Source organism: Asterias amurensis, chromosome 11 (genome assembly GCF_032118995.1).
Source record: "Asterias amurensis chromosome 11, ASM3211899v1".
Lineage (NCBI taxonomy): Eukaryota > Metazoa > Echinodermata > Asteroidea > Forcipulatida > Asteriidae > Asterias > Asterias amurensis.
In genome coordinates this window covers 4,745,862-4,768,286 of record NC_092658.1, presented here as the reverse complement: position 1 = coordinate 4,768,286, position 22,425 = coordinate 4,745,862, and the positions used below count along the sequence as shown (strand labels likewise).

Sequence of the window (22,425 nt, the reverse complement as noted above, 5' to 3'; positions counted from 1 at the left end):
CATACTCTTATAGATGAATAAGACATGAAGGTTTGCATGGTGGAAGGATTATAGACATAAGACAATTTGCGGTGACACCAGGTAGACAAATCACTTTTGGATTATGATGTATCATTGTAATGGTTTGGTTAACAGGCATGATATCTGATCCTTGGAAAAAATAAAGTAGGACAATCTTTTGGGTCACAAGGGCCGAGTTACTTGTTCATAAGGAGTACGGTTTGATGGACTTTTCAGGCTTTTTAATCACACTTTCTCCGTAAAACAAATTATATGTAGTAGGTATTGTAACTTCATTGTTATATCATGCAGGGTGTACCTTCTTAATTTGACTACATGTTTATTCGGAGGTAGTTGGTTCATCATGTACCGGTTAATTTGTCTTTGTTCAACCCCAAAATACATAATACTTACGTTGTTGGCAGTTTTGTCCCACATAGCATCCGTCGCATGTACAGCTGTAATCCGTACAGGATAACCCAGTGCACGTTCCTCCATTCAAACAGGGATTGTTATCGCATGGATCTTGCACTAAAACATGATTACAATATCATTTTAAATTAACAAAATAATAGTAAAACAGCATTTATATGCATTCTGGATCACAGATCCCTCTATGCACTTTACAATTTAACAAGGCTATATTTACAAAGATGGTACAAAAAAACTGAAAATGTACAAAAAAAACAAAAAAACTAAAACTTATTTAAGATAAAATTGCCCTCATAAGCAAAAAAGAAAACCACAGTAAAAATACATGACTTATTATAAAACGTGGCAAGAAAAGTGACAAGCAAACATACATGTATGAAGACTCAATACAGCATAAACTTAATGAATAAACACACCAGCAGTGAGCTTAGAACTAAGCTTGGGCAATATCACTATATTATCGAATATCGCGATATTAATTTGGACACGATTTCGATATTGGATGGATTTGGTTTTAATCGAAATATGTCGCGATATATTGCGATAATCACGATATATCAATATATCGATTAAATATCGCGATGTATTTGCTAGCTGAGACATCTTGCACCCCATAGGTTTGGAGTAAAACCAGAAGAATGGGTCATTAGAACACCTCTCTTATGCTAGGACTGTCTCTTCTACAACTTTCACTTGAAGTTTTAAGACTGATGATGTCAAATTTCATTAATCGCGATTATATCGAATATCGCGATATATTGTCGGCGATATATCGTGAATAAAATAAATCGATATCAAGCTTACTTAGAACACGAACAGGGAGTTTCTATAATTTCTAAAATAAAAATAAAACAGGTTTCACAATAGTTCAATCAGTTCACAAACATCACTCGTATTAAACACGCTTGCCCAAGAAATGTTTTCACTAGTTTCTAATAATTTTCAGAAAATCAAACAAACACTATATACTTACGTATATCACAGGTTGGTCCCGTGTAGCAGTTAACACATGTACACTGATAGTCAGTGCACGAAGATCCCACTGGCGAGCAGAAACCATTGTTATTACACGGATTAGGCATACACTGGTTCACACCTGTAATATAACCACAAAAGTGACAAATAAATTACAACTTCCAAATACTTCTACAGATCCATAATTTGAGGTGACACAATTTTTGTATCTCCCTGAAGCCAGACTGGGTGGTGATAACTAAATGGAAGAGAAGGGACTTACATTGTGTGGGGAGGTGGGGGTGGATATGTCACTTGAGAGAATAGTGACATAAGTTGATTGCATCATTTTGACATACTTTTGTAGGTTAACTGAACTGAATGGCAAATAAAAGCAATTATCAAAACAGACAGACAATGAACATGCAGCATGTTCCTGTAATAACAAAAAGACAACTTTCAATTAATCACTGGCTGCTGCAACGTAGCACACACATTCGACCGAGTTAATCACAGTGAAGTGTCAATTTGAAGTAATTGGGTACTTACGAGTTTCGCAGTTGTCACCATAGAAACACTCGGGGCAATCACAGGTATAGTCGGTGCATATATTAGCATCAGCAGCACACACACCCCCATTCTGACAAGGACTGGTCCGGCATTGGTCCACTCCTGCACAAATAACACCCAAGGATTAATCAATGTTTAATATACACCGAGGGTGGAAACAGCATTTTTATAGACAACAATTAAAGGGACCGTCAAAGCACCATTAAACAAGATCAGGGCAAAATAAATTTTGTAAAAACAAATGTCCTATGACCGTTACTACCAAAACAATCTTTTTCCTTTTTTAAAAATTTGTCAATAACATTTTTTTTTTTTTAACTAGCATTTCAAAAACTTGAAAAACTTTATTTCAATCTATACTCCGGTGATCATAGACACACCAGAGCTTGAGTCCATTGTGCTAGTTCAATCGGCTATCATGACACACCACAGTACAGTTCATTGCATGATTTGCTGGAGGCAAAAAAAGAGGAGCTAGATAGCCCAGTTGGTAGAATGCCGGGCACGTTAATCCAGAGGTCGTTGGTTCAATTCTCACTCTGGTCAATTTGGGTGCGTTTGTTTAGCTTCCCTGGGTCGACCCCAATGTCTGGTGATTTTTTTTCTTTCCAGGATGAACGTGTGCAGATAATTACCCACGTTCGTCCTGGGAAAAAAAAACGCCACACACCGGGGTCGACCCAGGGGAGCTAAAAGAACGCACCCGAATGTCTTTGCTCAACCCCAACCCAGATGAAGGAAGTGTAACAATACTTACTGAATTCGCAATTGACACCTTGATAGCAAGGGGGACATGTACAGGTGTAACTCAGACAGAAATTAGGATCCTGAACGCATTCTCCGCCATTGTTACATGGGTTCACGTTGCATGGGTTCTTGGCTGTTGAATCAAACACAATGTACATGTAATGGTTAGGATGCTGCAATCATCTATTTCATTTAAAGGCAGTGGACACTATTGGTAATTACTCAAAATAATTATTAGCATAAATTTTTTCTTGGTGACGAGTAATGGGGAGAGGTTGATGGTATAAAACATTGTGAGAAACGGCTCCCTCTGAAGTGCCATAGTTTTCAAGAAAGAAGTAATTTTCCAACAAATTTGATTTTAAGAACCTCAGATTTAGAACTCGAGGTCTCGAAATCAACTATCTAAACGCACACAACTTCGTGTGACAAGGGTGTTTTTTCTTTCATTATTATCTCGCAAGTTCGATGACTGATTGAGCTCAAATTTTCACAGGTTAGTTATTTTATGCATATGTTGAGATACACCAACTGTGAACGCTAGTCTTTGACAACTACCAATAGTGTCCACTGCCTTTAAAAGGAAAATATACCTTTGGTTATTGGAACTCTTGGATTGTTTCAATCGCATATAAATGAGATGGAATTATGGTTCTTTACATCTATTTCGGAAACCATAGCCTTCAAACTTCTGGTTGTCTTGTGCCATTGCGTATGAGCCGAGTTCTGGGTGGTCTAGTGGTTCGACATCTGTTCTAGTATGGCAAAGGTGCTGGGTTCCAACCCCACCATAGTGATATCCCTTGTTTTTTTTCCACAGAACTCAGGAAAGTACTAAGTATACAGTGCTTTATAGACATTGGTGTAAGGGAAAAACCAAATGGTAATCTTTACTGCTGGTGTACACTTGAAATCTATTGGATATATTTTTTTCCGTAACCACAAACGATATTCTTTTATTCTCGATGTAAAACTATTAGATGAATATTAAGTTGAAAAGAAATGATGACGCGTCAAACTTACCGACATCACAGTTGGTACCCTCAAAGCAGAAGTCGCATACACACTCATATTGGTTGCATGGATCAGTGGTAGATGATACACAGAAACCATTCACGCATTGATCGGGGTTACATGGGTTCAAACCTAAGAAATACACAAACAATGAGTTAAGTCAAATTCCCCAATGGTATAATTGCTACTTGGTACAAAGGAATCAATGTGTAATCTTCGCCCGAATTCAATGGCTGCTTAAGAACACAACGTAGCTAAGCACAACAAAATGATTCTTACCAAGCAAGCTTCCTCGCTATATATATACAGGATTTGAAACTTTGCATGGTGGAAATAAGACATAGAAATGTTTGTGGTAACACCATGTTATGACTATCTCTAATGAGTTGGGGTGGTTCTGAAAAGAACCGTTGGTTTCAACTCGACGTTTCGATCAGTATGCTCTGATCGTCTTCTGGAGAAAGCAGAATATACACAATTTGTGAAGGTATCAAACATTTATACATAAAGTCAATGGGAAACTTCTGAAGGGGCACAAAGGCCAAGACCAGGGGCAATGGAGGCCATTGCCTCTGGAGGCCATTGCCTCTGTGTAATTCCAGGCATGCGTTAAATTAAAATAAAATCCGTAAAATATGAAATTCGCTGACAACTTACTTGTTTCACAGTTATTGCCAGCAAAGCACCCTTGACAATCGCATGTATAGTCAGTACATGAGCCTTGTACAGCATTGCAGACTCCACCATTCACACAAGGGAAACTCACACACGCATCTTGAACTAAACATGGGGATAAAGAATGAGACAATTCTTTTCATTGTTAGTCTGTTAGAGTGTCACTGTGAGAACGTGGTTACTTTGGTTTAACATCAGTTCCATGAGGAACTGCAATGCACACATAATACAGTTTGTAGGTCACTCCATGTCAAATCACCCCCCCAACAAAAATACTTTAAACCCTACCCTTTTCAAATTTGCCAACATTGTGTTAAAAGGGTGACTTTGACTTTGAAGTTATGCTCTGACATTTAAAAGACAGTTTTCTTGACCATTGATAGGGTGCGCCCTTTCTCAATTTTGAAGAGAATTGACTTTAACTTGCTTTATAGCAAAACGAGGTTCCACGCTAAGCCAGCATACCATGTGCACGATCTGTGGCTGGTTTCCTGCTAGTTTTTGTTAAGCATCTCCAACTAAACTCAAGGTACAGAATGGTGCAAATCTCACCACTGTTAGTCTGTTAGAGTGTCACTGTGATTAGCATGTTTACTTTGTGTTTACTATGGTTCAACAGTTCCATGAGGAAACTCAAATGCACACGCAAACCAGCTTGTAAGAAAACATCTCTCAGTTTCGAAACACTGTCAGGACAAACAATGAAATGCTTTGTCATTGTTGTAATGCGCTAAGTAGAAAAACAACCTGGCCTTGAAATGTCTCAGCACAAAGGATAAATACCTTAGTCCTCACAAACACAGTCATTTCGCTCTATGAGGATCAAGGAACCAACCTAATAATTTGAGTGGTTTCATGCCTTAAAGCCATTGGACACTTTCGGTACAGAAAAAAAATTAAAAGTTCAAAGATTTACCAATAACTTACAGGGTTTACAGAAGGTAGTGGTGAAATACTTCTCTTGAAACAAAACATTATTCCTTGAAATGCTTTACTTTTTGAGAAAACATTGAAACAATATAAATTCTCCATTATATCGAGAATTACAGATTTATTTTAATTACATGTCATGTCACGGCGAAACGTACGGAAACAAGGGTGGGTTTTCCCGTTATTTTCTCCCGACTCCGATGACTGATTGAGCCTAAATTTTCACAGGTTTGTTATTTTATATATAAGTTGTGATACACGAAGTGTGGGACTTGGACAATACTGTTTACCGATGTTGTGCGATTGCTTTAAAAGCAATATAAACTTGAGCAAATATTGACAAAAATTCCTCTAACTGCCAATAAGAAGGCTGTGCATTGAGGGTAAATAGAAATATTGCATTGACATTTTATTTAAAATTCTTCTCTAATGAATTCTGAAGAAAGTGTTTACAGTATTCCGAGTTGCATTTTGGCGACCATGACCAAAGAACTTTTGCAATTCAGTTGTTGGTTGGGCATTTGCGCAACATTGGTTGCTCTGCAATGACTTAACTATCTCACACACTTTCATGGGCTCAGGTTTGATTCATATTGGAAGGTTTTAAGGTTAAATTTAAGGGGACTTTGACCAAAGAACTTTTGCAATTTGATTGTTGGTTAGGCGTTTGCGTGACTTTGGTTGCTCTGCAATGACTTAATTATTCCACGAAGTATCATGGGCTCAGGTTTGATTCATTGGGAGATTTTTAAGGCTAAATTTAAGGGGACTTTAACAATACAAAAATGACAAGGGTTCTCCCATGCACAAACTAGAGTTATTGGCAAATATGCGCCAATCCAAGGACTTAAATGCCTATTGAAAGGGGAAATGGACAGGTTTGAGATGTGATCATTGAAAGCAATTTGTTTTAATGGTGTGTGTTGGGTGGGGGGCTGGCAAAGATCCACAGCTGTCGTAAATGCAACTAAACAAATTCTGTCTCTGTAAGCTTTCATCTTAGCAGATGAAACCACAAGCAAGTGGGCATTACTTGAGCATAATTGGCGCACCGGATTGTATCATGACACAAGTTTCTGTAAAACAAAAGGTAGAATTTAAGTTGCACTAGTGTCTTTCATCGTTATAAATTGGAATTCAACTCACATATTCCACATGTTGGTCCAGTGTAGCAGCCAGCACAAGAACACGACGTCTCTGAACATCCCATGTCCATGACACACTGAGCACCATTCTCGCATACATTGTTGGTCTGGCAAAGATCCACAGCTGTCGTATAGAAACACAAATCAATAGTCAGTTCATATATAACTGTGTTGCCTTTAGGCTGAATTTGAGGAAGTCTGCATAAAAGTTGCTACTTAACATGATGGAGATGATCCATTATTCAATCCCAACTACTAAACTCTATCTGGTTTTAATCAAGTGTGTTTATGGCAATTTTTTGTAAGTGTGTAACCGGATGATCGGCTGGTTAGCCATGTAATCATTATTGACTAATACCTGTCTTATAGGAGGCACCCTTTGCTTTATTGGATGTATCCCTTTTCTTGTATGAGAGGTACCCTTTGCTTGTATAGGAGATACCCGTTCCCTCTTAACATGTTCAAGGAAGGACTACCCATGCATGCAAAACTAATCAAACCGATCTCTGATCTCACTGATCGGGAATTTGACTACTTACGTAGATCACACATCTGCCCTTGGAAGCACGATGAACATTGACAGATGAGGTCTCCATCTCCACACCCAATGCCTTGTAGGATACACACGCCATCGTTCAAGCAGGGATTATCGGGGTTCATGCACTGGTTCTTTCCTGAAATATGTAGAAGCTTTCAATCGTAAGTATTTAGTTCAAAGCTAGTCGCAAATTAATTGCGATTGGAGACTAATGTACATCAATACAATCAATCAATCAGATTCTAGAACAGTCTGAATCACAAGACAACCAAGTGTGCCCGCTGAGAAAGAGAGGCAGTTTCAATTTCTTTACAAAGCGATGAATACTGCAAACAATTTTCCACACCAGGCACACTCTAGACTTGGGGGAAGGGGGATTGTGGGTTCGCATCCCACCTGAGTTGTCTCTCGTACTGAGTCTCCAATGCTTAATCAATCATCAGGGTAAGGGTAAAAAAAATTTAGCATACAATTCCTATTTCATTTGCGTTTGATAACACAGTCAACAACCATTAAAGTTATTGTAAAGTATTCCCCTTTCTTGTATTTAGGTGAGGAAGATTTTGAAGAGCTCTGCGGCCAAGAACTAAATCCAATTGTACACCAAATGGCCTTTTCAGTGTTTTCTTTTAACAATGAAACAATTTTACCCCCTTTCGTTTACATGTAGTTGAGGCATATCACCATAACAATTGACTGTACTTAAGTTATATTATGAAGTCACGCACCAATGCTCGGGTAATGTTTATGACAAGAGTCTACAGCATTCAGCCCTGCCTGTTTTCAAAAAGTCTGATTGTAAGCACAAACAAGTTCTGCAACAGTGAATTTATTAAATGCTTTTTGAAAAAATACTCTTTTAAGGGGGTCACGGAATGCAGGTTTTTATAATTTTTTGCAGCTGTGGGTTGAATGAAAGAATGGCTGTGCCTTGAGGTTATTATGGGATGTACTTTACTTTGAGTATACATGTAGGGAACCATGGTTGATGTGAACACTAAATGGCATTAGGTCTCTCTTTTATGAGTTTGATTTTCACTTGGCTTGTTTTTATTTACTCAGTATCCATGCAGTGTTCTCCCTTAAAAGTGGTTTGCTGGCCAAATGCAAGTCAAAAGTGGTCTGGGCCCAATTTCATAGAGCTGCTTAAGCAGGAAATTTTATATATATTTTTTTATTTTTAAAATTTTGTTTAAGCATAAACTATTGCTTAATATTTTTAAAGCAGAAATAAGCACGATACCAGTAAAAAATTGACTTTATGACATGGTAGTTTGGCTGATTTAACCTTAGTCTGGTAAGCAAGATGTGATTGTGCTTAGCTACTTGTTGTGCTTTAAAGTACTGTAAAATTGGGCCCTGGCTAGCCCTTTGAAAAGTACCCTTAAGTGTACATAAAGGCTGATGGACTAAAACAATAACCTAATTGGTCCTGCTGGCTTGTCACTAAACAAAGTTAAGGACAAACCAAGACCTTCAAAAAATGAAGGTCTGAAAATCAACAAATATTTTACTGAGAAATTACTTCTTTAAAAAAAAACTATGTTACTTCAGAGGGAGCCGTTTCTCACAATGTTTTATACTATCAACAGCTCTCCATTGCTCGTTACCAAGTAAGTTTTTATGCTAACAACTATTTTGAGCAATTACCAATAGTGTCCAGTGCATTTAATATATTGTGCCAATTTCTCACACATATATGGACATTATGTAGTTTACGTTGCAGAGTGCTGTTTTGTTTTGGTAAAAATTGAAGGCAATGTTCTTGCCAAACCTTGGCTTCTCCTTATGTCAGAATCTGTGCTATGTTCTGTGCGTTTAGCAATGAATAATTTTGTTGTTGAAATGTTTTTAAGTGGCATTTTCATTTTCATCACTGAAGCCTCTATGGATGTGCAATAGTCATACAGTACTTACGTTCCTGGCAAGTTTCACCCAGGAAGCATTCTGTACAGAGGCAGAATGTCGATCTGCAGTCGTTACTCTGAAAGCATGTTCCGCCATTCAGACATGGATCAGCATTATCACACAGGTCAAAAGCTGTAGAAATAAAGCATCAGAGATTCACAATGTTATAAACACCATCCACAAACATTCAATCAACTGGGAACTTCATAGCACTATAAAAACAAAGAAGCCACAAGAAAGCTGCCGCGTGGTAGCTCAAAATATTTACTGGCCAGACCAAAATTGTGTATACAAAACAAGAATTACGTTTAAATTATTAAATGGTCAGCACATTTTAGCAAAACAACACTGTACTTCATTAACACACGTATGTAAGAGTTAAAAGATTTTTTCTTTTTATTTCTTTTTAGAGGTATTTATACAACTCAAACTCAACAACTGAAAATATTTTTGTTGTTAATCAAGATACAGGAATATCCCCTAGTCTACTACAACCTTTTCATCTTTTTACGAAGCAATTGTGGTTGAAAGTGCCTTGCTCAGGGGCAAAAGTGTCATGACAGCTGCTGACACCATTAAGATGTAAAGTCTGAAATGTTCCCAACTCTGTCATTAACTGAACAAGTCTAAACACAGGAAGACCACTTTTGTACTTACGTCGATCACATCGTGTCCCTCTAAAACAAGATGGACACTGACATGTGTAACTGTTGGAGGCAAAGTTCGGAATACATACACCACCATTTAGACATGGGTCCCATCCACATGGATCGATAGCTGTAGAAAAAAAACCGGGACAGATTATTTAACAAAGTTTTTAATAACAGAAATATTTCTATATTTTATTTAGAATATAGAGCCTACCAATTACTTAAGTGCACACATTGCCTAAATAATGCGTATTGTATGAAATTCTATACAGAAACTGAAATCGTTATAAATGCTAATTTTTGTGTGAAGGTGAAGTAAGCTCATTTTACAAAACCTTTCCATAATTTTAGGAGTAAAATCACTGAACATGTTTCAAAGTACAGTTTTAAACAATATCCAATATTTAAATTCCCAAATGTCAGCTTGTTAATACTGTTTTACATTTAAAAGTTTGTCTTTAGGGGAAGTTTTGCAAATTTCTATCATCAAGGTTTTTTTTTTTTTTTTTTACAAAACCATTTCTGAATGTGCAATGATTGTAATAATGGGTGCAATACATGGGTCCCAGCCAAAAAATAACTTGATTTTCTACACAAAGTACAAGGCCCAACCAATTAAGCCATCAACTTGAATACCACATTAGAAACCACCCAAAAACTAAAGTGCATCAAACAAAACAACATTCCAGCCTCAGCTCAGGTACAAATCTCGACTGGAATTTGAACTCAAAAGGCTTGGGTTGAAAGAGCTATTGTGACTGTACATGCTAAAGAAAGCCTTTTCTGCGGTGGCAGCGATTTATTTACAGTGCTTTGATGAGATTTGAGTTTGACCAATGGCCTGAAGGTTTGCTTTTGTGTTTTCATTTCTTCAGGTTCAGGGAATTTCACTTTTGTCAAAGTAAAGTAAAGATCTTTGCACAACAATTGCAGGCAAGGCTTCACACCGTGTAGTTAAATATGTGTATTCCTACTTCTTTCTTCTTCTTTATGGGACAAGATTGAAGAATAAACATATGGCCATGAATATACAAAAATTGATCGTGTGAAGTGAACTTCAAGTGTTAAAAAAGACAAAGGAAAAACTTAATTGAATAGCATACAACTTCTTTCATGAATCATGGCAGACGTGAAAAAAATGAAGAATTAAACACGAAGTAACTTTCCCGAACCAGCGAGAATGAATTCATGGATTCATCATGAAGTTTTTTTAACTTGTTAAACTTTTTTAACTTAATTATAATATAATATATAAGTTATTTAACCATTCTCTCCACACAAGTTATTAAGCCATATAAAAAAATCAAGTATGTACTACTCCTAGAACTATGAGGTTCGTTCCGGGCGATCGTCTCCGATTCCGGAGACGATAGCGGAACGAACCTCACCTGCCTACCGACCGTATGTAACATCAAAAATTGCGTTCCAAGTCAACATCCAAGCCCCATTGCATAAGTCCGAAAAATAGGAGCCAAAACAGGACCACAAAATAAATAAAATCCCACAATACTATACCATTCCCGTTCCATACTAGTGTCTTTTGCACAACATAATTTGCTTTCTTAATTTTTCTTTTGAAGCGAAAGTGAAACAAACCCAAACTGGAAAGGGCGCCCCCAAGAGACTTTAAAACACTCGCTAATTAAATATTGGGCCAACGACTAAGTCCAAGTAAAAACGAAAACATGTAACTCGTTCCCACCATCTTCCTTTTCAGAGGCCGCCTCTTTTTTTCTCCTTTTTCAATAAAAAAAAAGAGTCTTTTTTCGCGTTGCATAACGAAGGATACATTTTAACGATCAGACATTAAAAAAAAAGGCCAGCCGCCGGGTTGCATTGGGCAAAAATAAAAGGTGGGACCCTATTCCTTTCTTTATTCAAAAAGGCAGGACGCTACACATTTTTTATTTTATTTGGCCTAACATAATAATCAATCAAGTAGTCTCCGTCAACTTCCCAAAAAGGTACAGAAATGCACCGCCTGACAAACCCTAAAAGCAATACTGTATCTTTGCTGCAAGATGACTGCGTATATAATTAATAGGGGAGGGGGGGGGGGTCTAAAATACAAACTAATAGAACACTTTACTTTCTATAAAAACCCCACCATCCAAAACTTACCCGCCGTCCAAGTAACTCTCCATCCTCCGAACTCAATGTTCTTATCAGTAGCAAACAATATCCAAATAGTGTCGGAGTCCAGTGTCTGCGGTAGCGGAGCCATCATCCCTGCGAACTTTCTAGGAAACCCGTCAGTTGAGCCATTAAAACTAAAGATATCATCTGGCAAGGCAAGTCCGGTGCCGATATACAAATCATCTTTATCGCTCTCCTCGACTTGGAAGAAGTTATCGAAAGTCAGCGTGATGGAGGTAGCAGATGGAATGTACAACTGGTAGAATGTGTTGTAGCGAAAATTATAAGTGTTGGGATAGTTAGGTGACTGGAAGGAATTTGTGGTGCATGTGTTCGGCCAGTCGAAACATCGGCTGGGAGTTTCGTGAAATATTAAAAGATCTGAAAAAAGAAACATTGACAAATTATTAATAGATCAATAGTTGGCGATCAAGTTACTTGGACCTAAAAAGGTCTGGCCAAAAAATGTAGGCCTAATTAACTAAAAAGTTAATTAGTTGGTGATTAAGTTACTTCGACTTTTAGTTCATTAGTTGGCGATCAAGTTACTTCGACCTTTTTAGTTCATTAATTGGTGATCAAGTTACTTCGACCTTTTTAGTTCATTAATTGGTGATCAAGTTACTTCGACTTTTAGTCATTAGTTGGCGATCAAAAAAGTTCAATGACGCAGAAATGAAGGGAAATCGAAAATCATAAAAAAATGTAGGCCTACATAAAAGCCATACATCAACAAAGTCGATTGATTTCGATAATAAGAGCCTTTGGGCTAGATCCGAAAAATTGAATGCTATACCGTTTTACTCAAATCATGTCACTGTGTAGCAGATCGATCATAAGCGTTACACCATTATTATTGTTACGCGTTATCCTTTCAGAAAAGCCCGTCGCATTACATTTGTTGCAATAATTGATAGTAATTAATTAAACAAAAACTGTTGCAAGCGCAATAAAAGTACTAATTCATGTCTATTAGTCACTCTTACTGCAACTGCACGAATACGCGTCCTCTGTAGTACTACATGCCTACCGACCGTAACGTAACATTAAAATTGCGCTCAGAGCCGACTGTCCAAGTCAACATTTTAAAAACAGGAGGCTAATATTGCAAAGCCCTATTGAATAAGTCCGAAAAATTAGGAGCAAAAATAGTCCTTCCTCCAAATGATTCTAACTAAACTGGCCTCCCGAAAAGTTAACTGACACTTTTGCAGGAAACAATGACGAATGAACGAGGACTTTACTTCGGGCCTGATCGGCGAGGCAAAGTAGGAGATTGCCTCCATAACCGCCCGTAGTCATTGCCGTGGTGCCAATGCTCCACTCAGTTTCCTCATGGGATGGGTGCCCTTTAAGGATGCCTTGGTGTCCTTGCCCTTTCAAAACCGAAGCATAAGCCTACAGGACTCACTGGGGCCAATTTCATAGAGCTGCTTAAGCAAAAAAATGTGCTTAAGCACGAAAATAGCTCGCTTGTTTTACACACATGTTACTGGCAAAAATGTCATGCCATTGACATTGCTTGTAACTGGTATTTAGCTGTTGTTTACTTAACATAACAATTGAGTGGAATCTTGGCCGGAAATATGATTTTACTTAGCAAGGATTTGTTTGCTTAAGCAAAATTTTGTGCTTAAGCAGCTCTATGAAATTTGGCCCATCAGGTACTTACTTGATGTTATTGAGCAGTCGTACCCCATGAGCATCCCCTCACATTGGCAGGCGAAGTCGGGCGTTTTTCCCGGCCGCTCGAAACAGATTCCTAACCCACTGCAGGGATCAGACAGGCAAGCTGGGGGAAGATGAAAACAAAATATAAATTGAAATGTTGTCTGAAAAGTGGGAAGAGTGTTTTACGATTATGGTGTACCGTGACAAAGAATAAATTATAAAGAATACACCAGTTGGTTTAGAGCGCCGACACTTGGTCGTTCGGCAAGTGCCACTAGTCCATACGTTGTTCAAGGGAACAGGGGTGGATTTCACAAAGGTAGTCCTAACTTAGGACTAGTCCTAGGCAATGCTAAGAGATAGGACTGGTCCTATTATAAGTTAGGACCAGTAACCCATCCTAACTTAAGACTGGTCCTATCTCTGAGCATTGCCTAGGACTAGTCCTACGTTAGGACTACCTTTGTGAAATCCACCCCTGAGCTTTTAACGCAAATAATCACATTATTTTTTGGCCAATTGGACAAAATTCAAATTAAAGGTTTAAGCTGTCATAGCTTAAGTTACAAATTTTAAGACGTATTATCGATGACAATTGGGGTGGTTAATTAATTGTAAAGAAAATCAGAATAATTGTTAATGCCGGGATCGCGAAACTATTTCACGTCAAATAGACTATTAGTTTGTAGGCCTAAATACGTTCGGAGAAAAATAATTTCGTTCTTCAAAAATCACACATTGCAATCTGATCACACTTACAGATGAACAATTTTGAAAACCGATGAACATTTTTTACCGTGATTTAAAACCTCAAACATATTATAAATTTCAACTCATGTTCAATTAAATTTACTTCAGTTCCAACGCACGCGGATGAAATACAAAATATTTAAATATGTAATTACAGGCAAACAATAGGTGAATGAAATTATGAATACAAAGCAGCAGAACGTTACAAAAACACATGAATGGAAATTTGGGGGGGGGGGGCATAACAAGCAGATTCGAGCACGTAGGCACACCAGAATAATTTGTTTTTTTAGGTCAAATGACTTTTATTGGAAGTCAAGGTTGGTTGAAAGCCAATGGACACTATTGGTAATTGTCAAAGACTAGTCTTCACAGTTAGTGTATCTCAACATATGCATACAATAACAAACCTGTGAAAATTTGAGCTCAATCGGTCTTCGAAGTGTGCTTTCTGATGCTTGATTTCGAGACCTCAAATTCTAAACTTGAGGTCTCAAAATAAAATCCGTGGAAAATTACTTCTTTCTCCAAAACTACGTCACTTCAGAGGGAGCCGTTTCTCACAATGTTTTATACTTTCAACCTCTCCCAATTACACATTACCAAGTGAGGTTTTATGATGACATTTATTTTGTGAGGTTTTATGATGATATTTATTTTGAGTAATTACCAGTGTCCACTGCCTTAAGATGGAAAACCAATATAAAATAATGCAAAGTGCGTGACTTAGTTGTAACATGTGATAACAAATTTTAATATGAATTCCGATTCTAATACAATGCACCGTTGCATAACCCAGTCGGCAAGATTGTGTGATCATGATCGAACTACGGTTATTACAGGACATTAAAACACGCATTATTTGTTTTGTTTTGAATCCAATGGTTTGAAATTTCATGATTATAGTTAAAATTAATATACTGCCCATCCCACATACAGAATTACCCAAAATACCCCCCAAAACACCAAAAAAAAAAACCATTCCAGAAATGTGAGCCTTTTGAAGAACAGCTCTACCGAGAATTCGTCAGTGACGTATGCGGTAAACTATGCGGTGGTATAAAATTGAGGCATGCAAAAAGTCACATCATTGTGATTTGAACCTTGAAGTCTAAACAAAATACAATGAAAATATGGAACCTTTTGAAAACTAGACAACGTTGTAAAGTATGGGACATGCGATTCCAGTATTTCTGGGACACGCTGACATGGAAGGTTGGTGATCAGTTTGAAATCGTCTATAATACCGTCACTATAGGCCATCTTTACCATCCATCGAACCTTGCATGTATAGCTTTCAAACAAACTATACAAAATGAAACCATTTGAAAACGAGACAGCTTCGTAAAATATGGGACATGCGATTCAAGCATGAATTTGGGTGAACTATACGTGCTGACGAGGTTGATCACAGTGTGGAATTAGCCTTTACATTTATGGCTCCCCTTTAGCATTCAAAACCACGAGCCTTGATAGAGCATTTTTGGCTTGAAGTCAGATCCGTGCTCAATTCCATAAAGCCTGTAAACACAAATATTTGCTTAGCATGAAATTTCTTCCTTGAAAAAAAAACAGGATTACCAAACAAATTTCCATGTGATTTTCAGGATAAGCAAACAACAGCTGAATGCCAGTAACAAGCATCTGCAAATTTGGTTGGTTACCTTGTTTTTATCAAGGAAGAAATGTCATGCTAAGCAAAATTGTGTGCTTACAGGCTTTATGAAATTTGGCCCGTATAACACAAACCCTTTTTCAAGCCTTCCCGACAAAATGTTTGTTTATGGATTCCTTGTTCAGTGTGTACATCACAACTGATTTTGGGAGTTGGATATTTTTTGTAACCCGACATCAAAAAGGGGTTTTATTAATAATATAACGGCGCCAAAGTTATACTCGTGAACTAAATAAAGACAACGGGTAAGGCCAACAGACGAAGGGAGAACAGATGTGTTGAATAATGTGAATAAAAAGGGTTCCAGACAGGAGAACAGCCAGTAAAACTGTTTATAGATACGAATGGTCTTAATTTAAGCGTGTATAAATTATTTTCTCCAATGATTTTCAGAATGATAGGCCCTATGGTAATTTTGAAGCTGCGCCAAAAGTCAAGAAAATAATTTTGCTAATGTTATTTTGGGGTGTCGTCTGAGAATAATTCACCAGTGATTATATTTGTAATTTTATTATGTCAACTGGATGGAAGCGTTGGTATTTATACACACAGAAGCTGCTTAATGGATGTTTATCCATGCTATTATCATAATTGTAAAGAGTAGACAGATGTAAATGTAATGGGTTTTCTTCGGAATGGCGGATGGGTTACCTAGCAACGGGGGAAGCGGTGAATAATGTATCGAGGTGGGTCTGATTATTAACGCGGAGTCTAGGCACAACAGATGCAGCTGCCATTACCATTAATTTGGGCTCATTTTATAACCGCCGGGTGTGGTTTGTTGTTGATTACCAAAATGCGTTGTCATTTTTTATGCAAATAGAAGCAGAAATATTGTTTGTAATTCAGTGATGGCCAATAATGTCCTCCAGTGAAAACGTAACACAACATCCTAGAGGTTGTAGGAATTCCTTAAGAATTTCATGATCATTGAAAGAGTTGTAAAGTTTCTGCATCTAGAAGCCACTTTTAAATTAACTTCAACATTAAATAGTATCCCATTCATATTTAGATATTGATTCATGAAAAAATGAGTGAAAACGGTTTAATTTGCATCTGATATAATAATTATATTGTTGCAGTTCAAAGAGATCCATCGGGTATAAATTTAGTTGTATTGGTTTGTCTTAGCTGTTTTCTTCTAACCAAATTACATTGTATGTAAAATCTTCAGCCATAAGTATAGTTTTAAACTATTATGCCGAAACAGATATAGAAAAAGAGATTGATGCATTTCGATCCAGAACATAGTTATTCAATGCAAAGCTGCACGTTAACTTCCCTATAGCTTCTCCACCTTGAGCCTCTAATTGGCATAATAAGGCTTCAACAACACCAACCCCTCGTCTCCAACCAGTCATCTCTATATTATGTTTGACTGGATGTCTATTTATTTGTTTGTTTAGATGATCTTCCCGTCAAGGGAACTCCACAAACCCCACGCCCAAGGGGATAAGCAAACGAGCGACAGAGCTGTTGATGCACAGAACATGGTGAGAAACGGCTTCCTTTCTCTTTGAGAACTTTTTGAGACAGAAGTTATTTCTCACTCAGGCAAGAAGTCTTTTTGGGGTACCTTTGGTGGCACGTGCAACAAGGGTATTTTTTTCTTTTATTCTCTCCTGCAACTTCGCGGACCATCTAGTCAGAATTTTAAGAGATTTGTTATTTTTGATGTATGTTGGAATTACACCAAAGAGAGACTACTGATTTTTAACAATTGCCAAACATTATGCCCGGGTGGATTTCACAAAGAGTTAACTAGTCCTAAATTGAGTTAGGACGAGTTACTATCCATATTTTTCCCAGGACTAGTCCTTAGACTATAACTCTTAGTGAAATCATGGAGGTAGAATTGGTGAAATTGACCCCAGTGCAATCAACGTATTTAAAGTCGTCCTTTCTGGACCGTCCCTTCTATGGGACTTAAGTCAACCAGAGATCGATTGCACAACATAAATTAAGATTTAACTTAATGAGTTGTCATTAGCCACCGACATAACAACAAACATAATGAACAACATTTTGTTCAAACTGTCGCATTTCATTCTCCCGCTGCAAATTTTACGGTTCATTACGGCGGCCATCTTTACGAAAACGTCTGTGTGGTTTGCAGTTCTGCAAACAAATATGAATGCAGATTTGAAGACAAATGCACTGAACTCATACATGATAAACGTTCATTATTAAACATATAATATAGCAAAATACCGATGAAATATTACCACACAAAGTGATTAGAATCACCTTTTACTTGAATAAATTTATCTTATAATCTAATATCATTGATACTGCTGATGGGTGCAATGGTATCAAACAAAATTGGCAGAGCAAACAGCTAACTACATGAATGTACACTAATGGTTTTGAATAATAAATGTAACTATTTCTGAGTGGTATAGTTATTAAACCATCAACTTTTGGAGTTGAATTCTTGTAAAAACTACTCCTATTTCTTTCAACGCTATGTTCCGTGAATTTATTCAGTGGTGCATTTTAAGTCAACTAAATTTATTTAGCCAATAGACGTGGGCATTTTTCCTTTTTATCATTTTTTTTACCAGCTTTTATGACAATATTTTGATTGCGTGACTCGACTTTTGCAGATGTTTTCGTAAGAATCTACAACAATAGAACCACTAGAGCAGACATGTTGTATTTTGTTTTGTATTATAGAGATGTGTTCGCATGGTACAAACTTCACCTAGTGTTTGGAGAGATGATACCCCATGAGTCACCATTATTGAGCCTCCGAAGAACACAAACTAATTGAAGAGGGAATCTCCTTCAATGTGTAAGTCACAAGAATTAATAATTTTTACAACAACCTGGACTCAAAGTACAATTTGTAATAATTTTTTATAATGCAAAATCGCCCCAATTGAGGCTAAACTCAACTCTTGGTAAAAAGCCACAAGAGGAAAAATTGTTAAATTTGTGTGAAAAATAGCTTGGGAAGCTGAGGGTACAGGAATCGATACTCCACTTAAAACAGTCTATAGATTGAAGGACGAGGGAAACATGTACCAGGCAAGGAGTTACTTAGAGACGCAATACGTGGAATAAAGCTGTTGGAATGGCTCCTTGTTCTACATCTCAGCAAAGCAAGATGGATGAGGACAAGTAAGAAAGTCTGACTTTACGCTCAAACAGTCTGATAGCAGGAACTAGGTCAAACCATGGAGGTAGGATTGTCAAACCATTGCAAAACTTAAAAGTGTTTTGTAATTTTTTGTTTGGTCTTTCTATATTTTTTAAAAATAAATAAATAATATGGATCACGAACTTTTTCAAAGGTGTTCCCTTTGTCATTGCATAATTTCTCCTGCATGGAGCAACCGACATTTCATTTATCAAATAACAAACCTTGGGGAAACCGACTGGATAATTTTTAATTTATTTTAGATTAAATTACTAGGGGGTGGGGGGTGAACCAACGACCTACGGATTAACGTGACGGTGTTCTACAAAATTGTCTTTGATAGTAGGAATTGTGACTGTTACATAATTGAAAGACTAAAGACTTGTGTAAAGTTTCTGCATCCAACTGCCAATATTTAATTTTAAATTATAAGATAAATAGTTTATAGTTTATTAAAAATATTGAATTAGAAAAACATTATTCGAATAATCAAACAGGAATTTTACCACTGTTTCATTAGAATCCTTTCTCTATGGTATAATATACTTATAGTAGACCACCACTGCTCAACACCGATGCTTAAAATATTATATATCAACAGGTTTGCCATGGAACTCATATTATAACTATTTGCAATGTCTGACCTAGTACATCAATAATGAAAACACACAATTCTGAATTTGCTGTTATCAAGCAAAGTAGGTTATACCATGGAGGAAGAAAATAATCTCCTCCATGGTTATACTTACCATCTTGTGCATGAACTCCCAACAGCGCCAGCGCCAGTGAGACCAAGAAAACTACTAATCCAAGACCACGCGTACTAGATATGTATTCCATATTTGCTGACCAGTTTGCTGAGTTGTACTAATGTAATAAACAAGTAGGTGATATATAAAATCCGGCCGTCCTCCGCCAGCGGATACGGTCCGGTCCTGAGATTGGTGTAGGCGGAACACTCGTAGGAATTATTCCTTAGACGATCATTTAATGGTGAAGAACTTCAGCGATCAGAAACTGCATAAGATATGGATCCTCTCTGACGAAAGTATCGGTGGACGCGTCTTTTCTTAAACAACAAGTTATGAAACGTGCTTGAGCAATTATTACAGACCAAACTGTCTGATGTGTCATTGGGTAACGACGTTCCTGTGTTGGGGCCAACCTAGGCTCCATTATAAAAGCAAAACCTTCTCAGGCATGGGGAGAACCTCTTAACCGATTCAGATGCAAATCGGCTTTTACTTTTCATTGTGTTTCACAAAAGGGTGCTGCATGGTCCAATGCACTGACGTGTACAGAGGGAAATCTACTGTCAACAAAGCACGATGTGGGTTCAGCCGAAATTATGACGCAGTCATGAATTGAGTTTTAGGGTGGAGTCCTTACTTAGATAGAATGTACATGCACTTCGCGTAGATACCACAGAGTGGTACATAGGCCGTGCGACCAAATGACGTGCTGATAGAAGTCAGCTACCATGCCATAGCTGTAACGTACGCATGACAAAACGGTAGGATGACCTACATGCATGACGTAACTCTTTTCAAAGTTCTATTTACGGAAACCTAATCGGTAAATAATAGTTACAGTAACAACGACACCAATTAAGACATTAATAGAATTCGTTGCTGCAGGGAGCATGGGAGTCTGGAAGTGAATTAGGTGGAGTGACTTTTGCTTCGATTGAATTGGGGAAATTAAAACGGGCCTTGATTCAAACAGTACAGACAAAAACACTAAACATAGAACATAAAACAGACATATTTATTAAAACGAAAAAAACACGAGCCCTTTTCACACGAGAGCAATTTAGCGAGGGTCTCTCACTAAATGTAGCATGGTTGTAAAATTGTACAAAATAAGGATAACAAAATAATATTGTTTTTACTGTCCGTTCTCTTGCAAAATCTTGTCAACGATTGCTACATTTTACAACCACTATTGCGTGAATATCAAGGATACAGTTTATTTTAAGGTAGGATTAAAAAGATATAACAGTATACAAATTATATTACTAACTCAGAAAAGCACAGCTACTTCAAATTATTGTAAAAACATTGCAGTGGGGTATTCTTGCGGATCAACTAAAATACACCCAGCATTATGCCATTACAAAAAATCAATCTTCTTTGTGTTACATTTCGAAGCATCTATCATATTATGATTATAACAAAATATGAAATTAAACTAACCCGGTCTATGGCAAGTGAACCAGTTTGTACCCACGATTCGTAATGACGTTTATCAATCATTGATCAATCTTCAAAGTTGAGGCAAACTGGAACTATTTCGAGAACCCCCCCCCAAAAAAAAAAAAACAAAAAAAAACAAAAACCACAACAACAAATTTTAGCATATCGGTGTTTGCAAACAAGCCTCTTGTCTGTCATTCTTTATTAATTTTTGCCTGTGCATCTAAGGAAATGGAAAACAGCTTTTTGCTTCACTATTTTTGTACATTACTGAAATAAGTTTATCGCTCTATTTTCTTTAGGTGTTCATTTATTGTTATGACACCATCTATTTCTTCAATCTATTACCAAAACGTTTCCCCACAATGTATAACTTGGAAATGAGAGCACATCTGTTTTGTTTCGGAACGTTTTCACCACAGGCTCCCGCGAGTAATTTTCGCAAGAGGGCGCTATTTACTTCGAGCAGGACGAGAACACCCCAATTATGTCGCTATTTCTCATCTACATTGAAAACACTTCAGACTTCAGACTTCAGTAAAAATTTTTGACGTTACAGACAGACATAGAGTGGAACACTTATCAGGCACTTGCGATATAAAACATTCGCTGTGATATCAATGACGTCAGAATCTTGGATATTTTGGTTATTGTGCACCGAATCTTAAAGCGTGGAGGTAGAACCTACATGTTATAGACACTCGACACAATTGGTAATAATTGTAAAAGACCAGTCTGCTCACTTGGTGTATTTCAACATGCATAAAATAAAAAACCTGTGAAAATTTGAGCTCAATTGGTCGTCGACGTTGCGAGATATTATTGAAAGAAAAAACACCTTTGTCACACGAAGTTGTGTGCTTGATTTCGAGACCTCAAAATCTAATTCTCGGGTCTCGAAATCAAAACCGTGGAAAATTACTTCTTTCTCGAAAACCACGTTACTTCAGAGGGAGCCGTTTATCACAATGTTTTATACCACCAACAGCTCCCCATTACTCGTTAACATGTCAGGTTTTATGTTAATAATTATTTTGAGTAATTACCAATAGTGTCCACTGCATTTAAAGGCAGTGGACACTATTGGTAATTGTCAAAGACTAGCCTTCACAGTTGGTGTGTCTCAACATATGCGTAAAATAACAAACCCGTGAAAATTTGAGCTCAATCGGTCATCGAAGTTGCGAGATAATAATGAAAGAAAAAACACCATTGTCACACGAAGTTGTGTGCGTTTAGATGGTTGATTTCGAGACCTCAAGTTCTAAATCTGAGGTCTCGAAATCAAATTCG

At 37.3% G+C, this 22,425-nt stretch overlaps 1 protein-coding gene across 1 annotated transcript in view; it reads right to left on the bottom strand.

Moving 5' to 3' along the window:
* Positions 1 to 20,113, bottom strand: part of LOC139943804 (uncharacterized) — a 98,479-nt gene extending 78,366 nt beyond the window's left edge. Inside the window, exons 1-13 of the mRNA XM_071940624.1 lie at positions 19,687 to 20,113; positions 13,372 to 13,491; positions 11,685 to 12,080; positions 9,571 to 9,690; positions 8,923 to 9,045; positions 7,007 to 7,141; positions 6,469 to 6,591; positions 4,375 to 4,497; positions 3,727 to 3,849; positions 2,714 to 2,836; positions 1,936 to 2,058; positions 1,406 to 1,528; positions 415 to 531 (exon numbers count right to left, since the gene is read on the bottom strand). Coding sequence (XP_071796725.1) covers positions 415 to 531; positions 1,406 to 1,528; positions 1,936 to 2,058; positions 2,714 to 2,836; positions 3,727 to 3,849; positions 4,375 to 4,497; positions 6,469 to 6,591; positions 7,007 to 7,141; positions 8,923 to 9,045; positions 9,571 to 9,690; positions 11,685 to 12,080; positions 13,372 to 13,491; positions 19,687 to 19,777 — 1,840 coding nt within the window. The 5' untranslated portion in view covers positions 19,778 to 20,113. The remainder of the gene's footprint in view (positions 1 to 414; positions 532 to 1,405; positions 1,529 to 1,935; positions 2,059 to 2,713; positions 2,837 to 3,726; positions 3,850 to 4,374; positions 4,498 to 6,468; positions 6,592 to 7,006; positions 7,142 to 8,922; positions 9,046 to 9,570; positions 9,691 to 11,684; positions 12,081 to 13,371; positions 13,492 to 19,686) is intronic.
* Positions 20,114 to 22,425: the final 2,312 nt, after the last annotated feature.